The 16,752-nt window shown below is 43.6% G+C and overlaps 1 protein-coding gene across 1 annotated transcript; it reads left to right on the forward strand.

The window, feature by feature from the left end:
• Nucleotides 1-1,071: 1,071 nt before the first annotated feature.
• On the forward strand, nt 1,072-10,236 carry mcm2 (minichromosome maintenance complex component 2). The gene is made up of 20 exons (XM_030729527.1): nt 1,072-1,157; nt 2,532-2,719; nt 2,797-2,969; nt 3,062-3,186; nt 3,273-3,411; nt 3,526-3,623; nt 3,724-3,845; nt 4,100-4,307; nt 5,096-5,230; nt 5,553-5,744; nt 6,072-6,165; nt 6,260-6,338; nt 6,580-6,751; nt 6,854-6,980; nt 7,238-7,350; nt 7,750-7,914; nt 8,189-8,263; nt 8,418-8,600; nt 8,823-8,978; nt 10,095-10,236. Exons 1-20 carry the CDS (start codon nt 1,152-1,154, stop codon nt 10,203-10,205), a joined length of 2,661 nt encoding a protein of 886 aa, XP_030585387.1. The 5' UTR covers nt 1,072-1,151; the 3' UTR covers nt 10,206-10,236.
• Nucleotides 10,237-16,752: the final 6,516 nt, after the last annotated feature.

The following is a 16,752-nucleotide window of genomic DNA, read 5'->3' on the forward strand; positions in this document are numbered from 1 at the left end:
GGCATGTCGCACAGGTGGAATCCGATCACGGTACCACGCTGGAATTCCCTGAGCTCCTGAGAGCGACCCATTCTTTCACAAATGTTTGTAGAAGCAGCCTGCATACCTAGGTGCATGCTTTATACACCTGTGGCCATGGAAGTGATGGGAACTGGAGTGGTGGCCTAGGGGAGAAGAAGAGGGTTCATCACTGAGAGGACCCTGGTTCAAATCCTCGGGCTGGCATCACTGTGGGTCCCTGAGCAAGCCCACCCCCCCAGGTTGCTCCCCGGGCGCCCTTTGGCTGCCCCCTGCTCCATGCTGTGCTGTGTGTACTACATACTCCATGTGTGTGATGGGTTAAATGCAGAGAATGAATCTCACTGCATGTATATATATGTGACAAATAAAGCTCTTTCTCTAACACCTGAATTTAATGATTTGCGTGAGTGAATACTTTTAGCAGGAAAAGATAACATAAGATGAAGTTTATTGTTATTGTAGGCATGAGCATACAATGAGATACTGTATTAGTAATCAATCCTGTATTACACTTCATTCATTCATAGCACTGCTGCCTCACAGCAATAAGGTCCTCGGCTCGATTCCACCTTGGCTGGTTTCCTCCTACAGTCACTGGGGTTAGGTTATTTGGAGATTCTAAAATTGAGTGGTTGTGTGTCGGCCCTGTATCCTGTCAGCTGGGATAGGCTCCAGCTCGTGGAGTGGCAAACACACTCAGCGGGGGTCACAAGCTCGTGAAACCCGTTTCCTGTCAGCGTAGTGAGGATATGAGGAAGCAATGAAACGGATTTGAACGCGGCCCAGATTTTACCGGGAAAAAAAATACGACGTCATGAACTCCGCCCCTTGCACCGCGCTCAGACAAAAGGTGCGTTTGTTTTATTCTGCGGCATGCACCCAGTTGTTCTCATTTACGTCGGCCGAGTGGTCCACGCTGACTTTGTGTATCAATTGAACGCCCTGTGCTTTAAGACCCCGCCTCTTTGAGGCAAATACACCAATGAGAAGGCAAAACGTCAGCTGCCTGTTTTGAATATTCATGATTTTTCGCGGGCTTTAGACGTCACGTGGTCCTTTCGCGCGAAAAGTGACTCCCGGCAGGAAGAAGAGCAAGTGAGTTTTGAAGCAGCAGAGACCGAAGCGCAGTGATGGCGGTGAGTAAAATCATTAAAAACAGACGCGTCGCTCTGGTGATGGGTTCAGCCTGTAGGCAGAGGGAGGAATAGTTATACGAAGCAGGTTTTATTTATGAAGTTTGGGTTTTCTAGGAAAATTACCTTTGTTCGTTGGGCGAAGTCACATCAACGGCAGAGAGGGTGAGCTAGAGTTAATGTAGAGCTTCATCTTTATCATAGGGCGGAATAAAGACATAATTTTAAAGTTTAAAACTGCATTTTTTTTTTTTTTTGTTAAAAGTAGTTTTTCACCTTGACTTTACGGAACCGAAACACTGTTGTTTTTTGTCCTTTCATCATAAGAAGCAGACCTGCCATGTGGTCAGTTAGCTTGTTTTTGCAGCTCTAAACGATTTCAGAGAACAGCCAAGGGTTAATTAAACTTTATTAAGTCACTAAATCGACACCACCTGTCAGATCGGGTGGGGAAATCTGTTACTAGTTCCACATGTATCACGGAATTGGTGACTTGCTCCAATTTTTTTTATCCGGTCTCGATTTTCATTCATTTTTTTTATGCATATTTTATCCTTTTAATTGTGACAACACCCGGTCATGTTTATCTGCTGTCCCACATCTTTGTGATGTGATACCACACGGTGGGAAGTAGTTAAGAACATGTACTACCTTATACTTCAAGCCACTGCAGATTAGAATGAAATATTGAGTTTTTATCCTGACTTGCATGTATTCTTCCAGCTGGAGTAAGTTTGAATATTAAGGTTTTAGCTATTGAAATATGAGCAAGCCGTGATGGGTTTTAAGTAATGGGTTTCAATCTACTAAAAGCATGAAAAGAACATTCAAACATACTGTGCATTAGTAATAATAGTCCTGTAAGTCCATGTAAACACTATGAAACTACATTTTTCTTCCTGCTCTCTGCAAATCCTAAAAAATGTGTTAAACAAAGCTTCTTTGTTTCAAAACTACTTAAAGACAGTAATCCTGTGACAGCAATGCTAAAGGCCCCAATTGCTGTTCTGCCCCTTATTACCATCCCTGACTACTGTCTGTTCTCTCTTGCTGCCATTATCCACTGAAGGCAAAATGCCAAAAAATATAAGTTTTGTTATGTATATAGGGCACATGGTCGGGATGTACAAAGGTCATCTGTCAACTCACAAACTTCAGGTGCAAAATGATCACATTTACTGAAAGTCTGAAAGTTATTAATTCAAACAAAGAGGAGGGAGGTTTGGCTACCAAAAAAAAGAGACGTAATGTAGAGATAACAAAGCTTATTTTGAAAATTTACGCTAAAATTGCATGATGTATGTGAGCAGTGGAAGTTGCAGATATCAGGTGACTTATTTATTTATTTTGTTTGTTTTGAATACATGTTGCCAACAGGATTCCTCAGAGTCGTTCCACATGGCCACCAGCCCCAGCCGAGCCTCCAGGAGGGGAGACCTGACCTCCAGTCCCGGGCGAGACTTGCCACCCTTCGAGGATGAGTCGGAGGGGCTGCTGGGAGAGGGACCCCTGCCTGGAGAGGAGGAAGAAGATGGGGAGGAGCTGATTGGGGATGGGATGGAGAGGTGAGCATGGGTTTTAAAATGGTCACAAAGCTCTGCACTTTGTGTTTTAGGGCTTCATAACGATCCTCTCTGTTCAGGGATTACCGTGCCATCCCGGAGCTGGATCAGTACGAGGCAGAGGGTTTAGACCTCGATGACGAGGAGCTGTCAGAGCTGTCGCCGGGAGCCCGAGCAGCCGCTGAGGAGGCCATGAGGAGGAGGGACAGGCAGCAAGGGGTCAGGGGGCGTGTGAGGCCAGGATTGCTCTATGGTGAGGCTTGAATGTGGGGAAGAAGGAGGTTTTATTTATTTATTTATTTTTAAGTGGGCTGTGAATAACTTTAATCATTTGTTGGCATCCAGACAGCGAAGACGAGGATGACGAGCGCCCGGCGGCTCGGCGAAGGCGATTGGCTGAGCGGGCAGCAGAAGGTGATGGAGAGGAAGAGGAGATGATTGAAAGCATTGAGAACCTGGAGGACATGAAGGTTGGTGGTGAAATTGAAGACGCTTACAGAAGCGTTTCAGGTTTGGCTTTTTTGGGCCATCTTTGTAACGTTTTCCCGGCGTGCAGGGCCATACGGTAAGGGAGTGGGTATCCATGGCGGCGCCGCGACTGGAAATCTACAACCGCTTCAAGAACTTCCTGCGGACACACGTGGATGAAAACGGCCACAACGTCTTCAAGGAGAAGATCAGCGACATGTGCAAAGGTGGTGCATCGTTTCTAAAACTTAAATGTGCAGCTGCACCAGTTTGTTGTGAACACGTGACTGATTTCTGGTTTTAAACCCGAATATGAATCTGAACCTAACCTGTAATTCCAGAGAATAAGGAGAGTCTGGTGGTAAACTATGAGGACCTCGCAGCCAGGGAGCACGTTTTGGCTTACTTCCTGCCAGAGGCTCCAGCTGAGATGCTGAAGGTGAGCCGTCTTGTCATCTTGACAGATTAACGTTAATACATGTATATATATATTTATTTATTTTTGACTGATGGAGTATGTTTGACTGTCCTTTTGTCAGATTTTTGATGAAGCGGCTAAAGAAGTTGTGCTCGCCATGTACCCGAAATATGACCGCATCGCCCACGAAATCCACGTCCGCATCTGCAACCTGCCGCTTGTCGAGGAGATCCGATCACTCAGGTAGCACTTCGGTTTTAACCCACAAAGGTCTGTTAGTCCTGACAGGGATCATTAAGTGTTAATGAAACTGATGTGAGACATCCATGTTTATCTGGGCTGCAGACACCTCCTGCAGGATCCAGCTTAGATATAGCAGTGTATTAAAAACACAAAAAGGACCATGAAGAACAATAAGTGTTGCCTAAATATGAAGACGCTGCTTCACTGACGCTTTCTGCTCTTTACCAACTGCTCTTCTGTTGTGCTCTCATTAGGCAGCTGCACCTGAATCAGCTGATCCGGACCAGCGGCGTGGTGAGCAGCTGCACCGGCGTCCTCCCTCAGCTCGGCATGGTCAAGTACAACTGTAACAAGTGTAACTTCGTGCTCGGGCCCTTCTTCCAGTCCCAGAACCAGGAGGTGAAGCCAGGCTCCTGTCCGGAGTGTCAGTCCCAGGGACCCTTCGAGATCAACATGGAAGAGGTAAGGGGTGGGGGGGTGGTGGGGGGGGGGGGGGCTGATGAGCTTTGTGATTGCTCAGTATAAGTACAGGGCAACGAAATGCAGTTCAGCATCTACCAGAAGTGCAAATATGAAAACCGTGCAGTTAAAAAAAAAAAAAAAAAAAGTTGGTAGTTTGTCTGTAGGGTGAATTTCTGTGCCGAGTCTAAGAATTTAAGACAACTTAAAGTCTGAATAAGCGTGTTTTCCTCTCTGATTATTTCACCTTCAGTTAAATCAGTGGTTCTCAAATCCAGGCCTCATGGCCCGGTGTCCTGCAGGTTTTAGATGTGTCCCTGATCCAAAACACCTGAATCAAATGGCTGAATTACCTCCTCAGTATGCAATCAAGTTCTCCAGAGTCCTGCTAATGACTTCTATATTTGACTCAGGTGTGTTGAAGCAGAGACACATCTAAAACCTGCAGGACACTGGGTCATGAGGCCTGGATTTGAGAACCACTGAGTTAAATCCACACGCTTGTGTAGGGAAACCTTCACGTCACCTTAAGCACGTTGCTGCTGCAGTTAAAGTCAGATCGTTGAGCTTCCTGATCACAATGTGGAGAGAATCTTTAATAAAATTTGAAGTGGAAATTTGAGGAAACTTATTTAATGTAAAATTAAATTACATCATGTCAAAAAGCAAAAAGTGAAGCGGTCTCTGATTCCACCGGGCAGTATGGGCAGCTTGTAAATGAGTGACCTGGCTACTTTAAAGCATTCAAGCTCGCTGAGTTACTTTAACCAGTCATCGTATCCTTCCCGCAGACGGTGTACCAGAACTACCAGAGGATCACCATCCAGGAAAGTCCCGGTAAGGTGGCTGCTGGTCGCCTCCCTCGCTCCAAAGATGCCATCCTCCTGGCCGACCTCGTGGACAGCTGCAAACCTGGAGATGAGATTGTGAGTCAGTTTGAAGATACAAATTATTCCTCTTTGTCTCAAAGGTGAATGAAATTATTCAAAGAAGGATTTTCTCAGTTTTAAATTTGTGGAAATATGTTACTGTAAGAAACTTCAGGCAAGATGGACAAAAAGAGACAAGATAAAGATTCAGAGGGTGGAAATAACAGTGTAGCCACGTTGCTGGAGCATAAAGGTTTGTGCTGTGTTGTAGGACTAATTCAGTTGAATGTTCTGGAATAAAATGTTATAAATATGCATTTTTTTTATGGTGGTGTAAAGAGTAGCTTAATCAGCTGTTTTTGACGTGTTTTTCTATCAGGAGCTGACGGGGATCTACCACAACAACTACGACGGCTCTCTGAACATGGCGAACGGCTTCCCGGTGTTTGCCACAGTGATTCTGGCTAACCACATCACCCGTAGAGACGAGGGCGTTGCGGTGGCCGAGCTGACCGACGAAGACGTCAAAGCCATCGTCGCCCTGTCGAAGGACGAACGCATCGGAGAGAGGGTGAGCAAACGTAAAACGCAAATGTCAGAAGGTGCTGGTGGAAACTGTGCTGCTGTTGACAAAGGAAGAGGACAGTGCGTGTTAGGATGTAGTGAAGGACATGCAGAGGGAGGGGGGACAGAATGAGCTGGAAGCAGATGATCTGCTGTGGCGACTGCAAAGGTTCTAACTGGATGATTAAAATTAAAGTATGATCAGCTGACTGCTAATTTGCCAAAGGTTCTGGTAGAGTGAGCTATGTGAGCCGTTACCTGATATATCAGATCCTCACTGGTTTAACCACTGTAGCGCAGATGTTTCCTAATTCCTTTTCTCTGCCGTCTGCAGATCTTTGCCAGCATCGCACCGTCGATCTACGGTCACGAGGACATTAAGAGGGCTCTGGCCCTGTCGCTGTTCGGAGGAGAGCCCAAAAATCCGGGTAAAACCCCCCTCATCTCTGAACCTGAAAGACTAACAGTGCTTCAGTTTGTCCACCCTCTCACTCTTTGCTTTAATCCCTCCTTCTTTTCCAGGTGGGAAGCATAAGGTGCGTGGGGACATCAACGTGCTGCTGTGTGGAGACCCAGGAACGGCCAAGTCCCAGTTCCTCAAGTATGTATCAACACCTAATGCATGAAAACACGTATTCCAGGGTTTTGGTAGACACAATAAATGAATGGATGCTTCATGTTTCATGGCTCTCATAGTGCGCGCTCTATGACTAGAGAGCACACTATGTATGCAAATTTTGCTTTAACTGCAACTATCCAGTAAAGGCAGAATGTTTTAAAAGGGAATCTATCAAAAAATTGATTGTATTTCAATAGATCTGCTGATGTGTTTCCATCTTCAGGTATGTGGAAAAGGTGGCGAGCCGTGCGGTGTTCACCACAGGTCAGGGCGCCTCCGCCGTCGGTTTGACCGCTTACGTTCAGAGACACCCGGTGAGCCGTGAGTGGACGCTGGAGGCTGGAGCGCTGGTGCTGGCTGACCGCGGAGTCTGTCTGATCGATGAGTTTGATAAGGTAAGCTGAATTCAGGTATCCAGAGTGTCGGGTACCTTTTGGTTGTCTGCAAAGTTTCCATCTTATCAAAAAATACCAAATGTGTATGAACCTGTTCTCCAGATGAACGATGCAGACAGGACGAGTATCCACGAGGCCATGGAGCAGCAGAGCATCTCCATCTCCAAAGCCGGCATCGTCACCTCGCTGCAGGCCAGGTGTACGGTCATTGCTGCAGCTAACCCCATTGGTGTGTAACAGTCATACTTATTAGATCTGATCATTGAGCATAAAATGTACAATAGTGTAACTGGCAGCTGTACTGCCAGCTCGTGGCCTGTTTTGGAGGTTTGTCACAGTTTGAGCTACTTTTCAGAAAGATGCATAAAGCAAAGAGAGATGTGCACGCAGCGTATAAGTCAGTGAGCTCTGAGAGCAGATCTTTTTGTAATCGGTCCAGAAAAAAACTTTACTAACAAGTCCATCATATTTACTTTTACGTGGCAGGTGGCAGATACGATCCCTCCCTGACTTTTGCTGAGAACGTGGACCTGACGGAGCCCATTGTGTCACGTTTTGACGTCTTGTGTGTTGTTCGAGACACCGTCGACCCCGTCCAGGTACGTGCGTTGACGTCGAGCTGCTGTTGTGCGCAGTGTGTTGTAGATCAAAGAGCTGCTAAACTGGGATAATCATCTGTCTTAGCTGCTCTAACGTCTCAGAAGAATGCTAAAATTGATTTACACGTTGGGCCACAATTATTTATTTGTGTAGTCAGCTCCTAGTTATTCTGTTTTTCTGGCATAAAATTTCATAATCGCCAGTCTGTTGGCAGAAATCTTACATCACCAGTGGTGGGGAAACTGGTCAAACCGCATCCTCACACACTTTTTCCAACACACATTCTTGAAAAATATCCGAGGATCATTTTTTCTGGGTTCAGTCGCCGGCAGAACCAGCATGAATTAATTTCACTCAGCGCTCTTGTCCATTTCCTGATCGGCTTCCTTTACAACCAGGATGAGATGCTGGCTCGCTTCGTGGTTGGTTCCCACATCAAGCACCACCCTAGCAGCAAGGAAGGGGGCGTGGCTTTAGAGGAGGTGGTTCTGCCCAACTCGTCTGACGTGCCACTGATTCCACAGGAGCTCCTGAGGAAGTACATCATCTACGCTAAAGAGCGGGTACGAACACGTGCCGTGCAGACCCTCACTCAGGTTTATGTGTGCTGGAGTAATGTAATTATGTAATCAGTCACAAACCTTGCAGTATGATAGAAGTAGTGTTTTACATAATTACTTTTTCAATGTTATTTATGTCCAGACAAGATTTCTTCTTATAACACACATTGACTAAGTTGAATTAAAGTATAGATGTACAGCTGTGAAACAAAGCTTGTGGTCTCTTGATTCTATTAAAAACAGAAAATTGTGGGTAAAGTGCATTTTGTATCTGTAGATCCACCCCAAACTGAACCAGATGGACCAGGACAAGGTGGCTCGTATCTACAGTGACCTGCGTAAAGAGTCGATGGTGAGCCCTCTAAACTCTCCCACCATTCAGCCTTCATTCATAAACCTGTTCAAAAATCCACAGAGAGTACTGGATCAGTTAATAAATACTTGTGGGAATAAGTCCTGTACTGTAATTCTGGAAATGACCCACTCTGGTTCTGTCTCACTCGCAGGCCACAGGCAGCATCCCCATCACGGTTCGTCACATCGAGTCAATGATCCGCATGGCGGAGGCCCACGCCAAGATGCACCTGAGGGACTATGTACTGGAGGACGACGTGAACATGGCCATCAGGGTCATGCTGGAGAGCTTCATCGACACACAGAAGTTCAGCGTGATGAGGAGCATGAGGAAGGTTTGTGGCTGTTTTCTGTTGGCCCCAGAAGAGGCTAATGACGCACACGTTTTTAGACTCGGTGTGACTTGGACTGTGTTCCTGGCAATGTGCTTATTTTAGCACACGTGCTAAGAGCTTCTACTGTAAAAGAAGTACTGAAAAGGAGGACAATATGAAAGCATCTATGGAGCCTGACTCTTGTTGAGTCTCCCTTAATATCTCGTATTTTTGTGTGCTCAGACGTTCGCCCGCTACCTGGCCTTCCGCAGAGACAACAATGAGCTGCTGCTCTTCATCCTCAAACAGCTGGTGGCCGAGCAGGTGGCCTACCAGAGGAACAGATACGGAGTTCAGAATGACACCATCGAGATTCCAGAGAAAGATCTCCATGATAAGGTACTGAGAACTGCAGTGTCAGTAAGTTAATGTGATAAATGTCCCATCTGTGTTGTACAGGTAAACTTCACGTTTGTCCTGCGAGTGGTAATTAAACTTTTTACTCAGGATATCTTCAGATCTTAGAAAGCATTTTTACCAGTTCACTTAAATGCCTTTTTTATTTTCTTTTGTTTTTTTTAAAGAACATTAAGTTGCAGATTATTTCTGCCACTCGCATGTCTCCAGACATGGACAGACTGACCCAGAAAGGTCCTCTTGTCTCTTATAAAGATTATTTTAATTCTCTCTGTAGTCTTTAAATATTTTATATTTACAATAAACATATAAACAGCTACTACATTGTACTTTGTCACCAGCAGAGAACTGGTTTGGGCTCCCGCACTATTTCTGTTTGGTAACCACAGGCCTCGTTGCTCCCGATCAAACTAATTTTGACTGCGGCTCCAGCATCAGCTCTTCAGTTTGCTTTCCCAGGGTTGAACCTTTTGAGCTTTTGCTTAAATTTAAAAGTTGCCGTAAGATGCTAAAAAGCAACAATGTTACCTCATCACAACATTGATGTTAAGATCCAGCTGGCATCTCCTTCCTGGTTAGAGCTGCCATTGAAGGTTCCGGACAAATGGGAATAAGAACCAAACTGATCTTGTGTTGGTCCAATCATTTATTGGTTCACTGGCTAATTAATTATTTGACTAAATCTCTCATTTTGCAGAGTAGTGTGTAGGTAAATCCTTCTGACCTTGTATTGCAGAGGTGACTGACCTCCTGTTTAATCTGTAGCTCTGCACATGCCTCTCTATCCTACATGTCAGCCTGACTCCTGACCTTTTCCCACTACTTTTTCTCCTTGTCAGGGCAAAGCTTACCAAAAATAAACAGTGCACACTGCTGGCCACCATCTGTGTGTTGCGTTGGGCAATGAGCCAGTCTACTGCCCAGTTGCGCTTTGTGTGTGTGTGTGTGTAGTGTATTTAGTCAGTCATGAAATCAAATAATAATTTCTGGTCAAGCTGTTCAGACTGTCCAAAGTGTGTGTTGGTCTTAAATTGATCCCAAACTTTAGGAGAACAAAAACCCTCCTGAACCTGCCTCTGTATCCTCTTCCCTCTCCAGGCGAGACAGATAAACATCCACAACCTGTCGGCCTTCTACGACAGCGACCTGTTCCGCTCCAACAAGTTCAGCCATGATGGCAAGAAGAAGCTGATCCTGCAGCAGTTTTAAGATGCTCCCTAACCCCCCCCCCCCCCCCCCCCCCCCCACCCCTTCGTTCTCTACGTGTTGAGCTCTTACTTGGGTTTTCATCATGCTGAATTCTGAACTCTGACCTCTGGGTCTGAACTAATTGGAAGCCACTGAAGAGCAGCTGCTGTTGAAGGACTTTTCCACCATCTGCTCCACAAATTTGAGTATTGTTGGAGCTGTAAAGGATGACCTGATACAGAAGATTTGCATCTGAAAGCAGCAGCCGCAGATGAACCCCGCTGTGTTTCCTGAGGATTGAAATCTGTGGTGACTGTAAATTGTTTTAGATAAAGCTGTCAAAAATAAATTGACTGCAGAAATGGTGAGCAAATTAAGTGGCACCCTTTCCTTCCAAACATTTTCTGTCCTGGGGTTTGATGCATCAGCCTTCAGGTGGCTTTGATTGTATATAAATGTACATGTTGTTGAAGAGATGCTGTTTATCTGCGCTAACTTCAGATTTTTGTGTTTCAAGCCTTTTTGCTCTGTTTTGGAGGTTTGTGCTCACATCAGAAACTTAATGTAGCTTGATGCTTCATAGATGTCATGTTAAAATAAACCAGTGTTTGATGATGTCACTGTTGTGTGTTCACAATGGATTGTAGCTCTGTTTTGGTATTAAAAATGTATTTGGTAATTGCTTGATTTTGGTCTGATTGTTGTCCAGTGGTGGATTGACCGTCACTGTTCCTAATGGGGCCACTAATGTTCATGCACAATGAACAAAGGAAGGAACAAAGGAAAATTCAGATCCTTTAGATGAGGTGCTCTGAGTGTTTTTAATTTTTGGGCTCAGAGTTTATGAATGTTGTGACCATAAATTCATCAGGGAAGTGTTTACTGAGGTTGCAGGGGCCATTTTTCCACAGACGTCAGTATAATCAGAACTCTTTTTGCAACCACAGGCTCGCCCCCTGCTGGCACTTCCACGTTGGATTAACTTTTCAGTGAAGCCGATGCAGGAGTACCCACAGGGAAACTATGTATATCTTTTAGTGTTTTATAAAGTGTATGGTAAAAATACATATGTCCTGTACCCCGGAGAAGCTTCAAGACCACTTTTAAAAACACAAACGAGCAGGTTGTTTCAGAGGTTGAATGGTGTTTCTATGACGAATGGTGCTGGACTAGTTAGGGGCTACAAATGCTGACATTTGAACTGAAACCTTAAATTTTCTGAAATAACTAAAATGGCACACCAGAAGAACTAAAGTTAAATGTAAAAAAATAAGTAGAAAATGCTGACTTATTTATCACAACCTCTAAGAAAAACCAAAATACTTTCTACTGATTTAAAAATGGAAGCTGAAACATAAATGAAGAACCAGGGGTTGAATAAGTGCTTCAAAAAACAAAAACTATCCATCCATCGCTTATCCTACAAACAGGCTGCCGACCTGTACAGGGTGTACCCTGCCTCTTGCCCTATGTCAGCTGGGATAGGCTCCAGCCCCCCCGTGACCCTGAACAGGACAAGCGGAAGGGAATGGATGGATGGATGGATAATATCTAATATATAATATCAGGTGCTAAATGTTGTGCTCTCCTGCACATAGATATTATCTTTAACTCAATGAAATAAAAGTGAAAGTGCTGCCATCAGTCACCATCTGGCTCAATAACCTTTTGTCATCCATCCACTTTGAGCCCCTCCTGAATGGCTATGCTCTTCACCCTATCTGTAAGGGAGAGGCCAGCCACCCTTTGGAGGAAGCTCGTTTCTGCCGCTTGTATTTGCGATATCATTCTTTCTGTCACTACCCAAAGCTCACGGTGAGAGTAGGGATGTAGATTGACCGGTAAATCGACAGCTTCGCTTTCACCCTCAGCTCCCTCTTTACCACGAATGAGCACCGCAGTGTCTGCATCACTGCAGACACTGCTCCAATCTGTCTGCCAATCTCTGGTCCCCTTCTCCTGTCATTGGTGAACAATATCCTGAGGTACTTGAACTCCACCTGGGGCAGCAACTCATCCCTGAGAGGATAGGCTACACCTGTACAGGTCGCCATCCTGTCGCAGGGCCAACACAGAACAGCAGACAACCATTCACACTCTCATTCACACCTATGGGCAATTTAGAATCACCAATTAACTTAACTCCAGTAACTGCATGTCTCTGGACTGTGGCACCTGGAGAGAACCCATGCAGAAGCGGGGAGAACATGTAAAATCCACACAGAAAGAGCCCGGCCATTCCTCTTCCTCAAAAAATAAAATAAATAAATAAAAATTTCAGTGCTTCTCTTTGCCCCTCTGAAATCTGCTCTCGCTACTGATAAATAGCAACAGTGTAAATCATATTCATGAATCATTAACAGAATTACAGTGTTGAAAGTAAGTAGCCTAATGCTTCTAGATTAGTGACCCCAAAGCTCTCTGAGCCACCATGAACCTGAAACTCAGAGAGAAACTTGAGAATACATATTTGAGACAGGGGCACAGTCAAAGCAGCCTGAGCCAAAACCTGATTCTAAAGCTTCAGACAGAGATGGACTCTGGGTTTGTTTAAAGCTGAGGACAGGATTCCCAGATTCTGGCAGCCTCTCCATGATGGGAATATTACTGCAAGTGTAAAGCTGCATCCTCAGATTTGTCATGGAGAATTAAAGGCAGCCAGACTTTGTTTAGACCAGTATAAATTTATTTTACAGTGACCATAACCATGTCTCAGTATGATGCAGCTTAAACGAAGCACTGAACTTGCAAATATCGAATATGGATGCATTGAAGCTAATCAGGATGTTCATTGGGCATCTGTGGCTGGAAAGAATCATTTTACTTAACTAGTAACTTAATGAAGCTCATATTTCTGTCATAACATTGTTTAAATAGTGACCGCTTTACTCCGATATCCGCTAACATTTGCACAGGAACTTTAAGCTAGCACCACAAAGACAGCAAAACCTCCAATAATCTCTGCAATTACATCTCAGAGCAGCGATATCAGCACTCTGTTACACCACATTAATATCATTTCAAGTGCTTATTGACACTTATTAACACACCATTATGAACAGATCTGGACTGGATGAGCTGGGAAATGAGAGCCTGAATGGGATCTGGACCTTATCCACTCTGAACCGGTGATTCTGATCCATGTGAATCCTTCTGCTGTGCAGGCGGACTCAGACACAGTTTGCTGACCTATTATAGAGTCTGTGATCACCAATTTAGGTGATTTTCACTGGGAAATATGTTGAGATTCATACTCTGAATTTCAGACAGACTAACTTTCATGTTGACAAAAGTCAAAAGTTTTAGAACATCCCAATTCTTCCTGTTTCTTGAAAAGTATCTTTATTGAAATTCAAGCACTTCAATGTCTCACTGTACTCTGAAATGAAAGCATAGATCGAATAAATGTGTGAAGTTAAAGAAATCATGGAATCCATTTATAAACCAAAAAGGTATTCTAAACTTTTGAAAGTAGCCAGCTTTGGCAGATATAACAGCTGAACACACTTGTGGCATTCTTTCTACAATGGAAACTAAATGTTTATCAGAAAGTTCTTCCCAACTCTGTTGCAGAAGTTCCCATTCATGTGTGGCACTTGTAGGTTGCTTTGCTTTCACCCTTCTGTCCCAAATCAGCCTCATGAGGCTTACATCTGGAGACTGTGCTGGGCGCTCCGTGATTTCAAGCTTACTATCTTGTTTTTTTCCTAAGATAGTTCTGGCATAGATTGGACTTGTGTTTTGGGTCATTATCTTGCTGTAGGACGAACCCCTGACCATCTAGCTGCATATCAGATGGTGCTGCATGGCATTGCTGAATGCTGTGGTAGCCATTTTGGTTCAGGATGCTCCTCACTCTATATAAGTCACTGACCCTGGGTTCAGTAAAAACAGCCCTATACCATCACACTTCGTCCTCCATGTTTTACAGTTGATGTTACACACTGAAGAACCATCCTTTTGCCTACTTGTCAGCGAACAAAAATCCTGCACGATGAGCCAAAGATTTCAAATTTTGGTTCATTAGTCCATAACACCTTCTTTCAGTCTTCAGTAGTTCATTGGCAGTGCTTCATGGCTCAGACAAGCCTATTTTTTTATATTCTGACATCTTAGGATTAACTTTTTGTATAATTCTGAAATGCACATTACTTTTGGGTAACCTTACCTCTTTTTTTAAAAAAAAAAACCTCTGCCAGTTCACCACTTACCTTTGTACCATATTAAGATATTCATTGTACTTGACCTCCCTGACATTCAATAAAATAAAATAAAAACTGGGAGATTTGGAGTATTCTAAAACTTTTGACCTGTAGTTTAAGTCACTAAATCAACAATAAATATACACAAAAAGTCACCAAATACAACAAAGTAAATAAGACTGTGCTTGCATAATAAAAACCAGGGTACCCTGCTCAACTAGAACTGAAAGCAAGCAAAAATACTTACGTTTTCAACAGTGTTTTAAAATGATTGCGAGACTGGGCAGCTCTTACGTGTAAAGTTAGGTTCTTCCAAAAATTAGTAGCCGCCACTGAAAAGGCTCTTCCGCCGCTGCTTCTCAGCCTGGAATATACAAGAGCAGTTGGCTGATAGACCTCACTGCTCTGGTGGGAGTATAGGAGTGCAAAAGTTCTGTTAAGTAAGGTGACACCAAACTACTGAGACTTTTTAAAAGAAGTAATAAAATTTCTGAAATGAGCTAGAAGCCAGTGTAAGGAATTTGTAAAGAATTACAATAGTCAACCCAATTGGAGAGCAACATTCTTACTCACATGCCAACAGTTAAGGTGTTATTTCTCTTTGGATCTACCTTCAAACATGAACAAAGTTTAACAAATCCAGACACAGATCCTTTCTGTGACAATCACCAATCCTTTGCATTTCCACCTCAGACCTCACCCTGGACTTTAATGCATTTGGCCAAGCCCAAAACAAACTGATCTCAGTGAACAAGAAGAAAGAACCAAAAAATTGCAGATGAAATAATAAAGCTACAGAGAAAACAGCAATAGCACTTTGTTTGAAGTTTAAAGTCTTTGAACTTTTGCAAAAATGTGCACATTTTGTTCACACTTTTTTGGGGAACATTAATCAAAGTTAGATAAAATGTTGGGTGCTTTTACTATGCCTATTTCTCATTTTCATTGCCTAATTGTAACATCTAATCTCACCAGAGGTAGTTTGCAAAACAAATAGAGTGGAACTGCGTTCAGCTTATTGGTGCAGCCCCCCACAACAGTCCCAGTTTCTCAAGGACAGGCTCAGTTTCTCATGTGGCACCTAGGTAATTAAAAATTACCTAGGTGCCACAATTAAAAAAATTAATGGCCCAAACTTGGTCTTGTTTATCCTCCTTTCTGTCATGATCCTGGGCCGATGGCCCGGTGTCTTGTGTTCTTTTTGGTTATGTTTAATTTTCTTTCGTAGGTCTTCAGTTTGTTATGGTTTTGAGTTTAATCTGGGTTTTCTATCCTGTTGTCTTCTGGCGTCTTGGTATTTCAGTGTCTGTTAGTTCCTGCTCTCTTGTCTATTCTCCCTCCTCCCTCATGGAGGTGCCCCCTCCCTTCCAGTTTTGTGGTCTTTTGATCAACCTCAGTTTTGTTAAGTTCAACTAGTTTTTGTGTATTTTGAAATTTATTTTGTGTAAATAAACCATCATCTACATTCAGTTTTGCCGTCAGAGGTCTGCCTTTGGGTCCACACCGCGCGCACGACACTTTCTGACTCTATAGGAATCTAAAGGAATAACTTACTAAATGAACATCACATTGTATTCAGTAAGACCTGAAAGTACTAAAAGTTTATAGAGGTCATAAAACACATGTCCTGATTCAGTAACACCTGCTTGTGTTCATAGTGTGAAACGTTTGTGACTGGGATCTACAATTTTTGTGTGACAATCTGTTTATGGGTAGGTCAGCGGGATTTTGTTCTCCCTCACCTATTCACCCACTTCTGAATCTTAATGACACAAACTTCATGCCACATGAAGTTCCTGCTGTTCTTTAGGTAACAAAGAGTTATTAACATGGACAGAGCTCTCTGCAGCTAACTCGTGTGTGTGTGTGTGTGTGTGTGTGTGTGTGTGTGTGTGTGTGTGTGTGTGTGTGTGTGTGTGTGTGTGTGTAAAGAGAGCTTAATAATTGCAATGCATTCTGGTCTGCACAGGGTGGAGGAGCGGCTGGAATGGAAGAAGCTGATTCTGTGGAAATGTAAACTTCATGTATCTGAGTCAGTGAATGTGTAGGAAAACAACTGCTGTGTGTGTGTGTGTGTGTGTGTGTGTGTCACATACAGTGTTGCTATGTGTGTGCGTGTGAATCTAAGTGAGAGTCAGAGAGACAGAGGTTGTGTGTGTGTGGATGAGAGTTATAGCCCTGTAAGTTTATTTTCTTTTCTTTAATTTGGATCGATATGGTTGTTGATAAGGGTATGCAGGTCAAAAATTCTCACAAGGAAGGTTTCGCTTCGCATCCATATGAGACATAAGCCAACCATAGACGGACAAAAGACAAAAAAAACAAAAAACTGAAAAATCCATCCAACCACCCATCCTTTCTCTTCC

This window comes from Archocentrus centrarchus, chromosome 5, assembly GCF_007364275.1.
Source record: "Archocentrus centrarchus isolate MPI-CPG fArcCen1 chromosome 5, fArcCen1, whole genome shotgun sequence".
NCBI lineage: Eukaryota > Metazoa > Chordata > Actinopteri > Cichliformes > Cichlidae > Archocentrus > Archocentrus centrarchus.